Source organism: Filicampus tigris, chromosome 4 (assembly GCF_054856515.1).
Source record: "Filicampus tigris isolate MCC_2025a chromosome 4, RoL_Ftig_1.0, whole genome shotgun sequence".
Lineage (NCBI taxonomy): Eukaryota > Metazoa > Chordata > Actinopteri > Syngnathiformes > Syngnathidae > Filicampus > Filicampus tigris.
The window spans coordinates 24,128,434-24,146,271 of NC_141220.1; the positions used below are offsets into that span (position 1 = coordinate 24,128,434).

Consider the following 17,838-nt stretch of genomic DNA (forward strand, 5'->3'; position numbering starts at 1 on the left):
TTTATGGCGGGAACTCACCACTATTTGGGAATCCCGGACATCCTTTTTTGAATGTTTATGCCAAGAAACACCTTTCACGCGCAGCCCCTCTTAAATTCTGAGTTACTGTACCGCACCCTCATCATCCCTGAATCATTTTGCGTAGCTAATCTGTCACAGTTTTGATTGGCATGTAACTAATAAGCGTTCACGCAAAAAGTATTTTGGCCTGAAGCAAATGTCTGAATGGGGTGTGTTTGTGAACATTTGGAAAGAGAAATACTGTGAGCACATTGGTCAGGATACATGTACTTTATTCATATTGTATGTATGCTTGTTTACATTTATACAAAAATACAGAATACAGTAGAGTTCTCACCCAGAGTAGCAGCTGGGCATTCATCATCATCTTAATAATAATAATAGTAATAATAATAACAATAATATCAATATCTGCCTTTTTTGTGGGCCCACCAGACTTATTTTACTGCCTGGACGTTTTGGTTGTCCCACCGTGATATATTAAAAAGAAAAAATGGCATTCACGACCAGTAGGAACAACAGAATTTAGGAGGCGGGCGAAAGTTATCAAAACAAACGCACCACCACCATGTTTTCATTCATTCACAGCTTTCGTCAACATGTGGGGGAAAGGTGAGCTGTGTCGCGGGGAGGCGAGAGAAAAAAGGGCAGAACTTGTAGCAGTAGCATCTCTGGAACCGTGCGAGATAAATGAGCTCCTTTTTGTGACAAATGTACATCAAAAAGCAAACAGGTGGATTACAAAGTTGAGCAAGGAATCCATTCATTGACAGTTCTGCAGATTGTGTGGAACTAATTGACCATTAACTCATTCACTTCCAGACATTTTCAGACCCCCTTTTACCGCAACGTTTGAAAAAAAATGTGAAAAAAAATATAAATAAATTCATGGGATTGAACATCTGTACTGTGAAAAGACATTTAAATACGTCTTTGGTAGTGAATGTGTTAACCCTCCTGTTATGATGCGGGTCAAAATGACCCCATACTAAAGATAACGAGTCCAAAAAAGAAATAGAATCAAACTTCTTCGGACTTTTTTCTGGTCTTTTTTTTTTTTTTTTGTAATGCATTTTATGATGCATATGTTTTGGGTCAAAGTGACCCATTTTAGGACTCAAGACAAAAACATTCCAAAAATCTTCTGAAGCATTAGTATAAGACGTCTTGGTCTGGTCATGTTTGTCACCATTTTGTATTTTATATTTTTTCATGCATATGTCAATGTGGTCAAAGTGGCCCATTGTAAAATCTAAGACTCATCCATTCATCCATACATCCATCATTCCCACATTCACACTGCAACAGGTGGACACATACCTCCTTTATTGTACTTTCTGCCAACAAATAAGATACGATAACCTTTATTAGTCCCACAATCGGGAAATATGAATGTGATTGTACCATTAACAACACTTTTTAAGACTAAAGAAAAAAATGGAGAGAAAAAAAAGGGTAAAAGTTCTACTGACGGCTTTGTTCTTGCTCATTTCTATTCATTCTTTCAAATAAAAAAACGGGAGAAAAAAGACTGACCCAATGTAAGACTCAAGATGAATATTAAAACAAAAATGGAGATGAAATTTCTCCTGTTGGCCTTGTTCTTGGTTGTTAAAAAATTATGATAGCTAATCATGCACTTGCTGCGGGTCATATTGAACCATGTGGACCGTAAAAGTATATGACTGATGAATAATATGCAAAAAAATTGAACCAAAAACAAACCAAAAAAAACAAACTAGAAAAAAAAAGCTTCTTTTGTTGACCTTGTTCTTGGTCACTTAAAAATGTGTATGTTGCGGGTCAAAAAGTCAAATTGACCCATTGTTATGTTTAAAGCGGAAGTCAACCCAAAAATTGTTCTTTACAATAATATGTTCTATGCACCATCAAGAATGTAAACACACCATTCTGATTAATATTGCGTTTGTGGAATATGAGTTAAGCAGCCAAATCCACCCGTTTTTGTCCATCTAAGGGGGCGGCCATTTTGTCACTTGCTGTCAACTGAAAATGACATCACAGTTGCTCAGGTATCAACCAATCAGGGCTCACCTGTTTTCTGAAGCTGAGCCATCATTTGTCGTGACCTGGGCCCTGAGCAACTGTCTTGTCATTTTCACGCGACAACAAGGGGCAAAATGGCCGCCCCCTGAGACGGATAAAATGGTTCGATTTTGCTGCTTAACCCATAAAGGCCTTAAAGTGACTGGCTGAACATCTCTCTAAAACATAAGGTCGTCTTTGGAATCACCCTCGATAACCTGAAGTTTTCCACGAAATTCAACCCCTAGAAAATAATAAATATCTCAGCCCCTGTAGCAGAAACATAATTCCAAAGGAAATTTAATGCTTAGACGTGGCTTTCAAACTGGCCCATGTTTATTCATCGTTACTATTTCAATCGAAGATGTAAAAATAACGTAATTATTTTGCAAGAGAAGCACTATTTTTAATTTCAAAAAATCGAGTGGTAAATACCATCCTCTATTCTGTTACAAAGACGTCGATATTGTCATTGTCAACAAACATATATCTTAACCATATCTCACGTTCGATTGGGTCCACTGGTTCAAAGTCCACAAGCGCGTCGTCTTTTTCACTTCGACGGCGTCCGTCATTACTGGCGGACATTGCCGACATCCTCCGAGGAGTCACGACACATCCCCTGTATATTCTGATGCATTTTATTAGCTCGGAGACCGAGAAGTGGATTATAAAACGAAAATGACATATACTTTCTCCCGGCTTTAAAGGTAGAAACACGCAACAGCGCTCCCGGCTTTCGCGGTAGAAACGCGGATATGCGTTAACTCATACTACCAGAGATTGGCATTTGACTAAAAATTGAATGTCCGTTATTCATCATCCGTCTGCAGCGTGGGTACCCTTCCATCGTCCGTCATTCACCTGTGGCGGGATAGTACTTGCCTATAGGCCGGTCCGCCTCTGATTTTAAATATACTTCCGTCTAAACTTAAAAAAACAAAACCCCCAAAAAAACAAAAACAATCCAATCAGTGCGCGCCGTGTGCGGGGGCCCGCCCATCAGCGCACTGATTGGATGGTTGATTCTCCGACGAGGGCCACCAGAATCAAGCAGGGTAGAGTTCTATAGCCCTATATAAGCAGCGTCTTGACCTGAGTGTTCCAAGTGAGACAAGCTGCTCAAAGGCACAGAGCTACATTTCCGGATTCCAGTGAGACAAGCGGAGCGCTCGTTCAAGACACACTACTACATTTCCACATTGTGGTACTCTGTGCAGACAAAAGGCGCGTAAAAGGAATAATAGTGAGTTGTTGTTGCTTGGGGACCCGTTAACCTGTTTAAAAGTTATTATGGTCCATTTTTATTGATTTTTTTTTTTTGTTTAAATATACACTTCTTTTGGGTCAGTTGACCCGTTTTTAAGTTATTGGTCTTTTTCTATGGTTAAAACATGCAAGGTGTCACATTGACCCATAAACATATTTGGTGTAGCAAAGAAACTAACATAGCAGGAGGGTTAATCACAATCACCAAGCAGAAAACAGGATCAGGGTCTGTCCAATTCAACAAAAGGCACAAGGGGACTTCCATTCAACGTCATTCAAAGAGAACGTGATCCATTTCATTACATTGCGGATAATGTTGCCATAAGCAAGAAAGCAATTGATTGTGATTAAATAGAATGATTATATTATAGCCATCCATCCATCCATTAACCTAACCGCTTATCCTCATTAGGGTCGCTGGAGCCTATCCCAGGTGTCTTTGGGCAATAGGCGGGGTGCCCCCTGAACTGGTTGCCAGCCAATCCCAGGTTATACTATATTATAAATAATACACAGTAGGTATGACTCTTAAATCAACTGCAGCCTGATGTTTCGACAATACCCGACACTAACATGGGCAATTTTGACTTCAATTATTATTTAAATTATTTGTGTGTGTTCTGTATATGTTTTTTTTTTTTTAAGAATACAAAAAAAAAGTTATTTAATTATTTTTAATTAAAGTCAAATTTAGGTGAGCAATAATGCTTTTTCATATGATTGTTATATGACTTGGACAGATTGAACATGTTTTTAAAATTTGAACATAAAATGACATACAGCAATTTTAAATAACATTTTTCATTTATTTTTTTTTATTTTTTATTTTTTTTATTAAAGTAAACCAAGTACCTGACACCAATATAGACCATGGAATTTAATTTAATATTTCAACTTTTGTATTTTTTAATTAAAATCGTATTTTCAAATGTATTTACATTTGAGTTGAAGCCACTAAATATATTAAATAGTTAATATACGTATGTTTTGACAAAACCTGATACCATCATGGACTACTGTTTTTTTTTTTTAAACCTTTAAAGTTCAACAATTTTAATTAAGCATTTTACAATTTTGTCTCAATTTTAGTTCAAATTAGTCCAATTTTTATTTGTATTTTACTAAGTGTTGTCATGTTAAAAATGTTACGTTTTATTTTCAAATGTCAAATTTACTTCTAGTCCACATTAGCCAAGTACACTGAAAAAAGTTTGTTGATTAGCCAAGTACACTGAAAAAAGTTTGTTGAATTTACTCAATTTTATTTCTTCAAGTGGTTGCATGAAATATAATCATCTGGATCAAGATAATTTTTTTAAGTCGACAACACATCTACTAAATACTGTAAATGTAGCTGGATTCAGATGATTTTATTTTGTGCAACCACTTGACAAAATAAAAGTGAGTAAATTCAACACACCATTTCACTGTATAATCAATATTTTATGCACATGCATTGTGGTCTGTGTCAATGTTTTTCTTTAAATGTTGATATTTAGTTATTTATTTGTATTATTCTTAACTCGTATTAGTGCCGGAAATTAATATTTAATACAGTTTTGCCATGTGAAAGTTGAAATGACCCACTTTTAAATGAAACGATTTTCATTAAATGTATATATATTTTCAAACATTTTGAGTAACATTTATAATGTGTCATCAGGTAATTGTCTATAAAAACGTTGCGAATGTAGCATCTGTTAAGTGTGCGCGCGTGTTCCTGATGATGACTCATGCTTGTAGCTTTAGCACAGTCCGTTTTTGTACATCAAAGACATGCGGAGAAGCAGAAGAAAATGAACGGCTGGATGAAGACGTCTGCTGTTTAATAGCCGCCGAGCGGCCTCCCAGACTGGACGTTTTATAGAGTTAGCCTCCACTGGCGCTACTCTAATTGACGCAGCTTTTTGACTTTGACATGAATCAGATTTGATTTGCAACACTAAGGCCAAATGAATAAAGGGCGCGTGGCTGTGTTTTTTTTTTTTTTTTTACAGGCATGTCATTAGGCTATGCTCGGCTAAAAACACAAATGAGCATTCATGGTTCCTTTTTGCATTCTAATGTCGCCTTACTTAGTTAGCATAGCAGCTAGCGTGTGAATACAGTGGAACCTCCAAAGCCGAGGCCTCAGGTTAGTGAGCGTAAAATGACAAAGAAGAATATAACCATGAAGTTTAGACTCCAGATTGTATAACAACAGCAAGTGGCTGCTATAGTCTCATTTTTGTCACACCTCATGTTGGTTTTACAGTCGTTAACTTCTTTTAACACTTAAATGACAGCTAATAATGTAACTTAATATATTGACATATAATTAATAAAGCCTTTACAGTGGCTACAGTTTGACTCTGGTAGAGATCATTTCCATACATTTCCTGTGGGAATTTTTTTTGTTTTTTGTTTTTACTATGAACAGCCATTATCTTCTTTTTTACACTTGTATGACAGTTAACAATGTTTAAAAAAAAAAAAAAAAATCTAGTTTAGGTTATTTGCATTTTTTCCCCTATGGAGGATAATAATAAAAAAAAAAAAACACTGACAATAGTTAATGTGTTGTGTAACAGTTAAAATTGTTTAGAAAATATAAATATGTAAATTTTATTGAATGATTATTTGCATTCTTTCCTTCAGACAAAATTGTTTTGAAGGTTCCACTGTATATGAATGTGTTCCTTTCCCTATCTATTGTTTACCATATTTTCCCGCCCTGTGCCTTAACCCAACAATTTGCTAAACACTCCGGGGAATGTGTGTATAACGCAAAGGTGCTTCTGGAGTGTAGCAATAAATAAATAGAGCGCACAAGACCCACAAGGAGACTAAAATGGAGACCATGGTCTTGTTGGAATGTGGAGGAAGAGTGCGGGTTATCCAGTGAGTGGAGGTAGCGGGAAAAAAAACAAAAAAAAAAAAACATTGTCGGCACGGTCACAATCCGGCATTCTCTTCTTCTTGCTTAAAGTTTGTGAGGATGCCATCAAGTCTGGGGAAAGCGGCTTCTAAAAGGGATATCAGTCTTTGTTTTTTCTTGTTGTTTTTTTCTTACTCCTCAATGAATGAACCCGGTCTCAAAGCAAAAAGGAAAAGCGTATCCATACAGTAGAAGGGTCGACGGTGGTTGGTGAGACCAGACAAAATGGTGGTTGCTGGTGGAGGTCACAGCAGAGAGAGGAAGCAGTTCTTTTGCTTGTTAGTTTCTTTGAATCACCTCTGTGGTTACCCCTCTGTGGAATGTCACTTTCATCACCTGAAAAGTCACACACACACACACACACACACACATGAAGTGAGGTCAAATGAGATGGTCAAAAATGCCTCAAATTTGCACCGCTTAAAATAAGACTCCCATAAATCCCATATGGGTTGCATTGGTTAAAATCAAATCCGTACCGTACATCCCATAAAAGTTGCACCTATTAAAATGAGCCTACAATAAATGGAAGCCAGGATCAATCTAAGATGGCCTCAATTCCAAATAACTGAATAACTGAACATTTGTGCGTGTGAGTCCTTCAGAAATTGCACAAATACACACAATTTAATTAAGACTACCACAAATCTTCCAAAAAAAGATGCACAGGTCTAAAGTTGCGCTTAATGAAATAAGATTCATGTAAAAGGATTACCAAAGGTTGCCCAGGGTAGGATAAAATGACCTTAAATCCCCTAAAAGTTGTGTGGGCTCAAAAAGATCATAGTAGTCTTTCTTAAAGTTTGCATGGATTAAAAGTACCGTGGTTGGTTTTTAAAACAATCCAAAATGTAAATCCTCCAAAATTGTGTCGGCTAAAATAAGATTACCATAATGGATTAAGATTAAGATTAAGATTACCGTAAATCTCTAAGAAATTGCACAAGACTACTACCGTAAACTTCCCCAAATGGCACTGTTTACAACAAGATTATTGTAAATCTAATGAAATAACTACATTTGCTTGTGTTGGTTAGAATAAAACTATAATTCTATAAACGGCTGCGTGGATAAAAAAACAGATTACCATAAATCTCTGAAAAGTCCTACTGGTTAAATATAAGACAACTCTATCTGCAAATTGAAATGAGACTACCATAAATTCCATAAAGGTTGCACGATTAACGGAGCAATGCGGAAATAAACACATTTAAAATGAACCCCAAAAGCTCTCCTATGGCATTCATAGACAAAAATGAAAATCATTTTTGCTACAATTATAGTTTTAAATTTTTTAAAAAATGTAAAATGTAGCTTCAGTTACTTTAATTTTTTTTTTTTTTAAGTATTTTTGTTTCATTTTGTGAACAAATTGTTTTTGCAATTTTAATTTGAGGTTTTTTTTAATAGGTTTTTGTTTCATTTTGTGAACAAAATGTTTTTTCAATTTTAATTTGAGGTTTTTTTTTGTTGTTTTTTTTTAATGGGTTTTTGTTTCCTGTAATAACTTTGACCCAAAAGTGATAAAACAATGCAAATAACAGTCTTACCAGCTGAAGAAGTTGTAGGGTTAATCACACAGTTTCAATCATGTTCAACTTGTTTCTGGAACGCGAGAAAAGAAAGAAAAGGAAAAAACGGCGTTAGATGGGACAGGAAAAGAAATCGGGATCATCTTATTCTTGACAAACGAGAAAGGAAACATACTTTTCTGTAATTTGGGAATCTAGCGGGGACAAGCTCCCTTCTGTTCCCGTGAAGAGAACGCCTTCTCCGGGACTCTGCGGAAGTTCTCGACTGTTCCGTCGCGATCTGAGCTGCTCGGGGGAGGGCAGGAAATTATTTTTAATACTTCCACAACGCTTTTTGACAAAACATCTACAGCGGCTTGAAAGGCCGCCAGGCACTAAATTCCAAGCAAAGAAGAAAGCGGCATAGGTGGCTCATAAAAAAAAAAAAGAAGAAAAAAAGAAAAAAAACCGTGACAGGCGTGACTCACTTTCCATACGAGCAGCAGGATGAGAGCCAGGAACGGAATGAAGAGTAAAGACAGAAGACTTCGCTCCACAACCTCCGGAAGCAGACGCGCTTCTTGGCCTGCACGCAGAAAAGGTCAACAACATCAACACGAAAGATGTCAACAAAATCAGCAAAAAACGACATTCATGATAAAATGAACATCGACAAAAATGAACAAAACCAATCGGAACGAAACAACCACATGAAACGGCATCAAAACCAAAATCCACAATTACAGGGCTCCGTTTCACAAAGCAGCTTCAACAAAGTCGAATCCCGAAGTCGGAATTGATCTTCTCTGAGAACAGCCGATTTGAGTCAGTTTACTGACCTCACCACAAGCAAACGGTGCAACAAATTCATGGAATTCTTCACCTCCAAAATACAGAATATCCGTATATCACTCTCCCCCATGAACAGTTCCATCACAACAATTGAAACAGCACCCACCGCTCAACACCTGTCTCATTTCTCGCCCACAGTGCAGCAGGAGGCCGAAAAAAAAAAAGATAAAGTAAATCCAAACCCTCCACATGTATCCTCGACCCCTTGCCCTCCCCTCTGTTTAAAGCTCCCTTTCATCCCATCAGTCAACTAATAACAACCATCTGACCTGCCTCTTCAAACCGGCCATGTTCCAGTCGGCCTCAAAGCAGCTATTAAGAAGCCTCCTCAAAAAAGCCACTCTTGATCTCCTTAACTCCTGTCAAACGACAGACCCATTTCCAATCTCCACTTCATTTCCAAAATCCTACAAAAAAAAAAAAAATTGCATCTATTCAAGTCCGCAACCATCTCAAATCGAACAGCTTCTATGAAAAATTCCAATTTGGTTTTCTTCCTTCCCATTGGACCGAGACAGCTCTCATCGGAGTCGCCAATGACCTCCCGATGACCTTTGACTCCGGTTTTACTTCCCTCCTCATCCTGCTCGACCTCTCTGCTGCATTTCATACAGTTGATCACCACATTCGCTTACATCGCCTCCAATACGACATTGGTATCTTTGACGCTGCCCTTCAATGCTTTCAGTCATACCTTACTGGAAGGGCCCGGGTTTGTAGGCCTGCGGGACGCTAAATCTTGCTCCCACACTGTTATCTGTGGGGTCCCCCAGGGCTCTGTGCTCGGTCCTACCCTTTTCAACATCGACGTGCTTCCCCTCAGTCGCGACGACACACAGTCAAGTCACTCCCACCGACGCAAAATATCATTTAACTGGACTCCTGCCTGGAGGAGATAAAGTGAAGAATCAAAATCTACATGAATGGCTTTATATTAGCCAGCAGGTTATCCAAAAACCAATATGGCAATTACACATTTACGGACATCGCATAATCAGTTAAAAGTGTTCGAGTCAGCATGTTTTGATCTGACCCAGCTGGAGAGAATCAGCCCTATAGTCAGGGCCAGCCAGGGAGGAGACCAGCCCACATTATGTCAAGATTTTGAAGACAGTATAATTGTGAGGTCTGCACGTAGTACCGCGCCCCTTTTCTACCCCTCGCCCGTCTCGGGTGAAAGCATTCGCGAGGACGTAAACGCTGCCCAGATCTGATCATTGTATGATTCCTGAACTTCAGAGATGGTAAAGAAAACCGACGAGAAAATTCAATCGATTTGTGCGAGTCTTTATTTATATTGGATACCTCCTTGAAAGATAAAACGAACACGCTTTGAGTAAGTAGTTGTTTTGTAAATTGCAAATTGGGCTTACGGTATCCCCTAGGGACCTGCAAAACATTCCAACAAAAGGTTTGGATGAGTAACAACATTTTACAGTTAAACGGTTCCCAAACAGACAATACGTCCAGAAACAGCGCTGGCCGGGTCCTGATGAGAGCGCGTAGATATGAGCACATCACCTGCATCTCGCGCACCCGGCTTCCTGTGCATCTCCGTATCCAATACAAAATCCTCCTTGACACTCATTAGTGTCAGCACGGTGAAGCCCCCGCCTAACCTCACTGAGCTCCTCCAGCCACATACCTCCGCTAGAACCGGTCAGGCCAATTGCAGCGTCTGCGTGTGCTCAAGACCACGGGCGACGGGGCTTTTGAAGCTGCTCCTCCCCGTCTGTGGAATGTCCTCCTTGACTACCTCGGGGTATTATTTTATTATTATTATTTAAAACCCTAACCAATGCTTGAAACCCTACTTGACACCCCAATTCTGACGCAAAACCTTAATTTTAAACCTTGTTTCTAAAAGTACCGGTAATATGACAAAATAAATAACAAAGGGGGGGAAAAAAACAATTGCAACTAATTTCCTTGGTATGTTGTGTTATTATTCAAAGCAAATATAGTGAAGCAGCATTTAGCTGTAACGCAAGTCAGCCCCAAGTGTAAAGGCTTTAAAATCCAGGTTAAAAATGATCAAATGCCCATGATTCAAGTCTTTTGAAGCATTTCTAAAACTCATTTTTCCAAAATCTTGTAGAGCAGACCTCTACATTTTTTTTTTTGGGAATTTTAATAAGCTATTTTTTATTTCCTTACTTTGCTTTTAAATGTTTTAAATTCGTGTCTTTGTAAATGACTTTAAATGCATTTTTAATTATGTGAAGCACATTGAATTACATTGTGTATGTTATGTACTACAGTATATGAATAAAGCTGCGTTGGCTTGCTGTGCCTTTTTAAGTTTTGTCATTAGTTTACCAACAATATTTTCATGGGCTGAAGAAATCCCCCACCGGCCAAAATGCTGTGTTTTGCTCTTTGGTTGAAAGTGTCCAAAACCAATATTCACTTTTGTTTAAACTCACAAATCACTCAACAGGATATGATCATTTTGCATGTGAAATATTTATTTAACAGCTCCCCCGAGGTTTAAAACACTGTGAAGTTTTGAGAAGCGACAGGGCGTAATTGTTACGTTTCAGTCGACTGATGGCGTTTTACATAAGCATAGCTAATTCCATTCATTCTATCTCGAGTCACATGAAAAGTTCAAAGGTTTGAAAATGGAGCAGGCTTAAGGTGAGGCGTAGGGTTCACGACAATGAGCCTGCCTTGGTGGACAAAGTTCAAAGCAAAACCAGGGCACCAAATGTTCCTCAAAATCTGTCACACACACACCAGCTGGACTGGTTTCGCAGCTACGCGCTAACAAGTCACACACGTAACGCATGCACTTCAAACACTCAACCATGCAGGCTTGACGTGGGAAGAATACAAGAAAATGAGAACACGCACGTGTTTGGCAGTCTGTGGACATGTCACACTCTAAGCTTTTACTGCTGGACGACGGCAATCCTGAAACAAGCACAGATGATAAACACATTCATAGGTTTAGAATTAATATTTACAGAGTTGCTTTAAGGTACACGGTTAGTTTGCTTCACGCTTGCAATGCAAGACACTCGTATCCCAAATCGTCTTTTCCTATTAAAATGAATGTAAATGCCAGTAATCTGTTCCAGCCTCACCCAGTAAACGACAAATATTTATCAAATGCGTATTCTCATGAGGAAAATAACACTATTCATTAAAACACGGCGACACGGTGAACTTTTGCCAAATGTAAATAAAGCGCTAAACAGTCAGAATGCCCTCCTACGAAACATGAGCAGAAAGGTCCGTGCGCTTCTTCTCGCGTTGCGTAACCAGGTGAGCATCACACAAGGCAAGGTAGTCTCGTATCTGTTGTTGTTTTGATTTTTAGTACGTATACAGGAGAACAAAGCGCTTTTAGTAGTCAAAAAAAGACCAGTTGCAAGGAGATACAATTGGCCAGACTGACAGACCATCATGTCAGTCATTCGGTCTCCCTCCTTTAAATAGGAAGTCAACCCAAACATATTTTTTTCACAAATATGTTCCCAGCAGGCCCACTAGTTGAAAGACGGCATTCCGATGAATATTGCATTAGTGGAATATAAGTTCAGCAGCAAAGTGCACCTACTTTTAGCCATCTCAGGGCGGCGGCCATTTTGTCACTTCTGTCGACTGAAGATGACATCGAAGTGGCTCGGGGCTCAGGTAACGACCAAACACAACTGACCTGTTTTCTGAAGCTGAGCCATGATTGGTCGTTAACTGAGCCCCGAGCGACTTTGACGTCATCTTCAGTCGACAGAAGTGACAAAATGGCCTCCTCCTGAGCTAGCTAAAAACGGGTGGAATTCTCAGATTCCACAAACATAATATTACTCAGAATGCCGTGTTTAGACTCGTTGGCCTGCATAGGACATATTCTGGGAAAAAATATGTTTGGGTTGACTTCCCTTTAAGACTACAGTTGTTGTTGTGGCTATCGGCTTGGCCCACAAGTTAATTTCTTTACATTCTTTTTGATTATGTTTTTACACAATACGGTGCTATTTTTCGTTTTCGAGGTGACTTTCCGGGAGTGCTGAATCAAATCTATGCCATTTCAGTTCATTTCTCTGGGGAACAGTGATTTGAAACGAGTAAAACGAGTTTCAAACTTGGTCGCTGTTAAGTTGTCAGTGGTTTGTAGAACAAAATTGTACATTTTACTCCAACATATACGTATAAATAGTAAAATCAGAGAAATGGGTGATTTTGCAGTGTTTCCGGAGCTTTATGCATGTAAATATCAGAATGGGATCTCTTCAACTGTGACGTGAATTATCTTTCAAGATGGACGCCTTCTATCAAATGAATATATAGAGCGAGGTGGCGTCAGGTGTGAAAACTGTGACACATTTGTAGCGTTCGTGTTTGACACTGCGGTGCGAGGAATACTTGCATGGACTAGTGAAACATCAACATTTGATTTGGCTGAGACAAAAGTTTCAGTTCCTAAAATAACTTTCCCACGCAGCCGAGAAGCAGCAGTCGTTCAAAGTTCAACACAAAATGTTCTGGAAAATATGCCTCAAAAAGTCAAATACAAGTCAAATCAAGGATGATGACAGAGTATCAGCAGACATCAGCTCAGTGAGAAGCTCGCCCATTAGCTTGCTTTTGTTGCATGTGTATGATGTCACTGCAGCTGTGTAGCAGTGGGATGATAACATAAAAGTGAAGGTAAAATAATAAAAAATAAAATGTAAAAAATATAATGTTAGAAAAATAGTTAGTACATTACATGAAAATTGTTTATAAAAAATGTGCAATATTACAAAAAATGCAGAGAAGAGAAGAACGTAAAAAATAAAGTGACAAAAAAATAAAGTTACGAAAAATATAGTTGTATTGTTACAACAGAAAATGTACTTAATGTGTTACGTCACTGTAGCTTTATAAGAAAAAAAATGTATATTTCAAGAATAAAGTCATATAAAATATTTTTTAAAAATGGCCAAATGTATACTGTAAAAGTAAAGTTTTTTTCTAACAGAAAAAAATGTGACATAAATAAAAACGCAATAATACAAAAAAATTTTATGAGACCAAAACCATCATATTACAGAAAAACATAAATGTTATAAAATAATAAGTCATTTTACAAAAATAATGTTAAAAAATTACAAAGTTGTAAACTTGCAAAAAATAAAGTAATCATATTACAGAAACTAATATTGTATGAAAATAAAATTGCATACAACAAAAATGAATTATTTTATGAGAATAAAGTCATAAAAGCTTGCAATATTTAAAAAAAGGTTATGTTAGTAATGCATAAGGGCATACCATTTAAACAAGAAAAATTCTAGTAAAGTCATAAAATTAAAATGAAAAATTAACGCTGAGAAAGTAATGATGTAATGTTTTGCAAATATATTATTTTAATAAAACATTTGTACTGTTATGAAAAAAGATGGAGCACTGAAAAAAAAAGCTAAAATATTATAAAAACTAAGTTATAATGTTCTGAAAAGCATTGTCAGAAAACAAAGTCATATTATTATAAAAAACTTAAAATATTACAAAAAATGGTGTAATATTACGAAAAGGAGTTGTAATATGACAAAAATGGCTATATTACAAAATATTTTGTAGAGAATGAAGTCGGAAATTATGGTTATTTATTTTTTGGGGGGGTAACAATATGGGGAAAAAGTCATGTAACAAAAATAACGTGGTATTATTATTGATGAGCGTGCACAGACCTTTTAAATATTGTTCTGTTTGCGTGTAGGGCGTAGTGGGGCAGGGGGGAGGCTCGCAGTCGTCCGAGTTGTCTCTGTGCTGCGCGCTGGCCAGGAAGTCGGCCACAAACTCAAAGTATTGCTCGGTGGGCCACCGCTCCTCACGGTAGTGGCACTCAAAGTCGTACATGACCGCCTCCTGCAAAGAACAATTCAGAAAAAAAACATTGTTTTTGTTTTTTTACTGCAGTATAGTGTAGCATAATTAAATCAATCGATTATTCATAAAAGATCATGAGTTTGAACGTACAGTATACTGTATGTAAAATGGTTTGTATTACTAATAATATATTTGTATTATTTTGAATAAATGAAGTGATCATAAGAAAAATCCATTTCAATTGTTTATTTTAGAAATGTTTTTTTTGTTAAACTATTTATCAAAATTAAAAAATGATAAAGGTAAATGTATATATACAATTGTTTGAGCCATATTATTACTTCAATATGTACAGTAAATCAATTGACCAGTTATTTAATTAAATGCATTCCAAATAATTTTCATTTAATTTATTAGGATCTCCTTTAGTTTTGGCACTCGCCATCGCTATTTTTCCACTCCCGCCGGTGTTATCTTGATGCAGCAATTCACTAGTTAAATACATATTTACAGTTGATTTACAATAAATCAATTCACCAATAATGAGATAGATAAATAAAATACAAACCACAGTTTCAATAAAGTTGGGATAAAACCGTTGTGTAAAACCGAAATAAAAAAAGTACTACAAATTCAAGCTATTGTTACTTTTTTTTTTTTTTTCAAATATTCACTCATTTTGAATTTGACGCCTGCAACACGTTCCCCCAAAAACGGAACATGGGAGTGTGTTACACCACTCAATAAGTGTTTGGAAATTGGACACTAATTATTTAAGTATTACAGGTGTAATTTCCATTCTTGCTTGACGTACAACTTCAGTTGCATGATAGTCTTTGTTCTCCGTTGTCCTATTAATAAAGTGCAGACAGGTCTGGACTGCTGCCAGGCCAGTCTAGTACCCGTACTCTTTTCCTCTGAAGCTACTCTGTGATAACACGTACAAAATACGGCTTGGCATTGTCTTGCTGAAATAAGCAGGGACCTCCCTGTAAGAGGTGTTGTTTGGGTGTTAGCACAGATGCTAGCTTTTGTACGTTACGCTGATAACAGTACAGATAGTCTTTTTCTTCTGTGACAGGACACAACGTCCGTTATTTACAAACAACAATTTGAAATGTGGACTCGTCGGACCACAGCACAATTTTCTGTTTTGCGTCAGTCCATCTCAGATAAGCTCAGGCCCAGAGAAGGAGAAGCCGGCATCGTTTCTGGATGTTCCTGATACATAGCTTTCACTTTGCATGGTCGAGTTTTAACTTGCATTTGTTGATGTAGCGACGAACTGTGTGAACAGAAGATGGTTATCTGAAGTGTTATTAAGCCCACATTAAAATATCCTTTACACTGTGATGCTGGGGTAAATGCAGTGCCGCCTGGGGGCTTGAATGTCACGGGCATTCAATGTTGGTTTTTGGCACTGCTGCTTACGTGAGGAGGTTTCTCCGGATTCTGTAAATCTTTTGATGATATTATGGATTGTTCCTTGAAATTGTATGTTGACACATGTTGTTCTTTAACTATTGTACTATACGTTAAATGTCTTGTCTTTGTAGTGTATTCAATTGAATATAGGTTGAAAAGGATATGCAAATCATTCTATTCTTTTTTTCTTTATGTTTTACACAACATTTCAACTTCATTACAATTTGGGGTCTGCACATTAAATAATGAAAAAAAAAAATCAATTACAATGGTCAATTCTTACCACAGAGCCCATGTTGAGCCGTAGCTCTTGGAGCATTTGTATAAATATGCTAATGTCTTTTCTGTTGGACGAAATGTTGCCAAACTTGTGCGCTAAGTCTTGTAAACTCTCCTCCAGGTAGAAGACGTTGAGCTTTACCCAGCACATCCCACCCTGAAAACACCAAAAATAAATAAATAAATAAATACAAGCAGAAAGAATGCTAACAGCGACTTTTTTAGCTTGCATGCTACTTTCGCTAAGTTGCAAAAAATTACAACTTTTTTCATTTTTCAACTTTAGTCTCAGAACAATACACATTTTTAATGTGATATTACAACTTTGTTCGGAATGTTCATGATTTCTCATAATTTTACATTTCTTTTCTTAGTGTTTGAACTTTATACTCATACCATTACTATTTTATGACTTTGCTTCCTCATAACATCACAACTTAATATTACAAATTAATTATTGTAACTATACAAGTTTGTTTGCGCAACATGACTCAATTTCTTGGATAATATTGCAACTTTAGTCTCGTAACCTTAAAAGTTAGCAATGCAATCTTCCAATTTTTTTCTTGTAACCTTGCACTCCTTTTCATAATGTTACGACAGCTCTTATGACAATGCAACTTTACAATGCATAATTACCTCTTTGTTTTCGTAAAGTTACAAGTTTGTGTTTGAAATATTACAGCTTTGTGCTTATAATAGTGCAACTTTTCAAATAAAAATCACAGCTTTCTTCTCAACATTTTGGGGTGATAATATGACTTTGTTCTCATTGCATTATGATATTCCTATTCATATTCCTGTAAAATTAAAGATTTCCAAAGTAATATTACTTTTGCTTCATAATATTACATTTACAGTGTTATTCTTTTAAATGACATGTGATTTTGTTCTTGTAACATTACCCTTCATTTTAATATTATAACTGTATTTAAAAATAACAATTTTTTTAACGTAACATTACGGCTGTATGCTAATAAAATGGCAACTCTTGGGGGTATTGTGACTTAACTCTAAAAATGTTTTCATCACAATAGTTAATTATTTTCTTTTCTCTCTTATAATACGAGGCCTATAACTTTTTTTTGTGGAATATGCATGTTGCTTTCCAACTTTTTTTGCACTGTCCTTCGCATGTGACGTCAATTTTTCGATGCATTTGCGACTACGTTTGCATCACGCACATGCGACATTTGACACAAAGCTGCTCGCAAACGTTCCAAAGTCGCCAAGCGGTTTTGCTGGGGGGAAAAAACATCTTACCTCTTCTTTCGTAATGTAATGTACAGGAATTTTGTAGTCTTTGGGAATATTATGTTTCTGTTGAAAGACAACAAGACACAAGCAATGTGAATGTTCAGATACAAAAGGACACCAAACATGATTGTAAACGCAGATTACATAGCAGCCAAGTAAGCTTCTTTGAAGCATCAAAATTCAAGGCCTTTGTGCACCTTATTACTGGACTAATTACGTTGAGGTTCTTAAAGGAAAGGCGTACAATAACATCCAGATGTTCTTTGATTCCTCAAAGAGAGATTCTCAACCCGCTGTTCTCACCGGCCCACTTATATTTTTTAATACTTAAAAAGATATAATGTTACAAGGATAATGATAGGGAATTGTAAAAAGGTTGGAATTTCCAGTGAAGTCAAATGATTAGGGAAAGAAGTTAAGTTACGAGAAAAAAGACCACAA

The 17,838-nt window shown here is 37.0% G+C and overlaps 1 protein-coding gene across 2 annotated transcripts in view; it reads right to left on the reverse strand.

Annotated features, from left to right (window-relative positions):
• Positions 1-276: 276 nt before the first annotated feature.
• Positions 277-17,838, reverse strand: part of kitlga (kit ligand a) — a 55,400-nt gene continuing 37,838 nt past the window's right edge. Inside the window, exons 3-10 of one of the 2 annotated variants that reach the window (XM_086028863.1) lie at positions 17,404-17,460; positions 16,145-16,297; positions 14,298-14,475; positions 11,473-11,532; positions 8,253-8,350; positions 7,961-8,070; positions 7,804-7,858; positions 277-6,589 (exon numbers count right to left, since the gene is read on the reverse strand). In XM_086028863.1, the coding sequence (XP_085884989.1) occupies positions 7,828-7,858; positions 7,961-8,070; positions 8,253-8,350; positions 11,473-11,532; positions 14,298-14,475; positions 16,145-16,297; positions 17,404-17,460 (687 nt within the window). In that variant the 3' untranslated portion in view covers positions 277-6,589; positions 7,804-7,827. The remainder of the gene's footprint in view (positions 6,590-7,803; positions 7,859-7,960; positions 8,071-8,252; positions 8,351-11,472; positions 11,533-14,297; positions 14,476-16,144; positions 16,298-17,403; positions 17,461-17,838) is intronic. The other variant, XM_086028864.1, reaches the window with a different exon arrangement.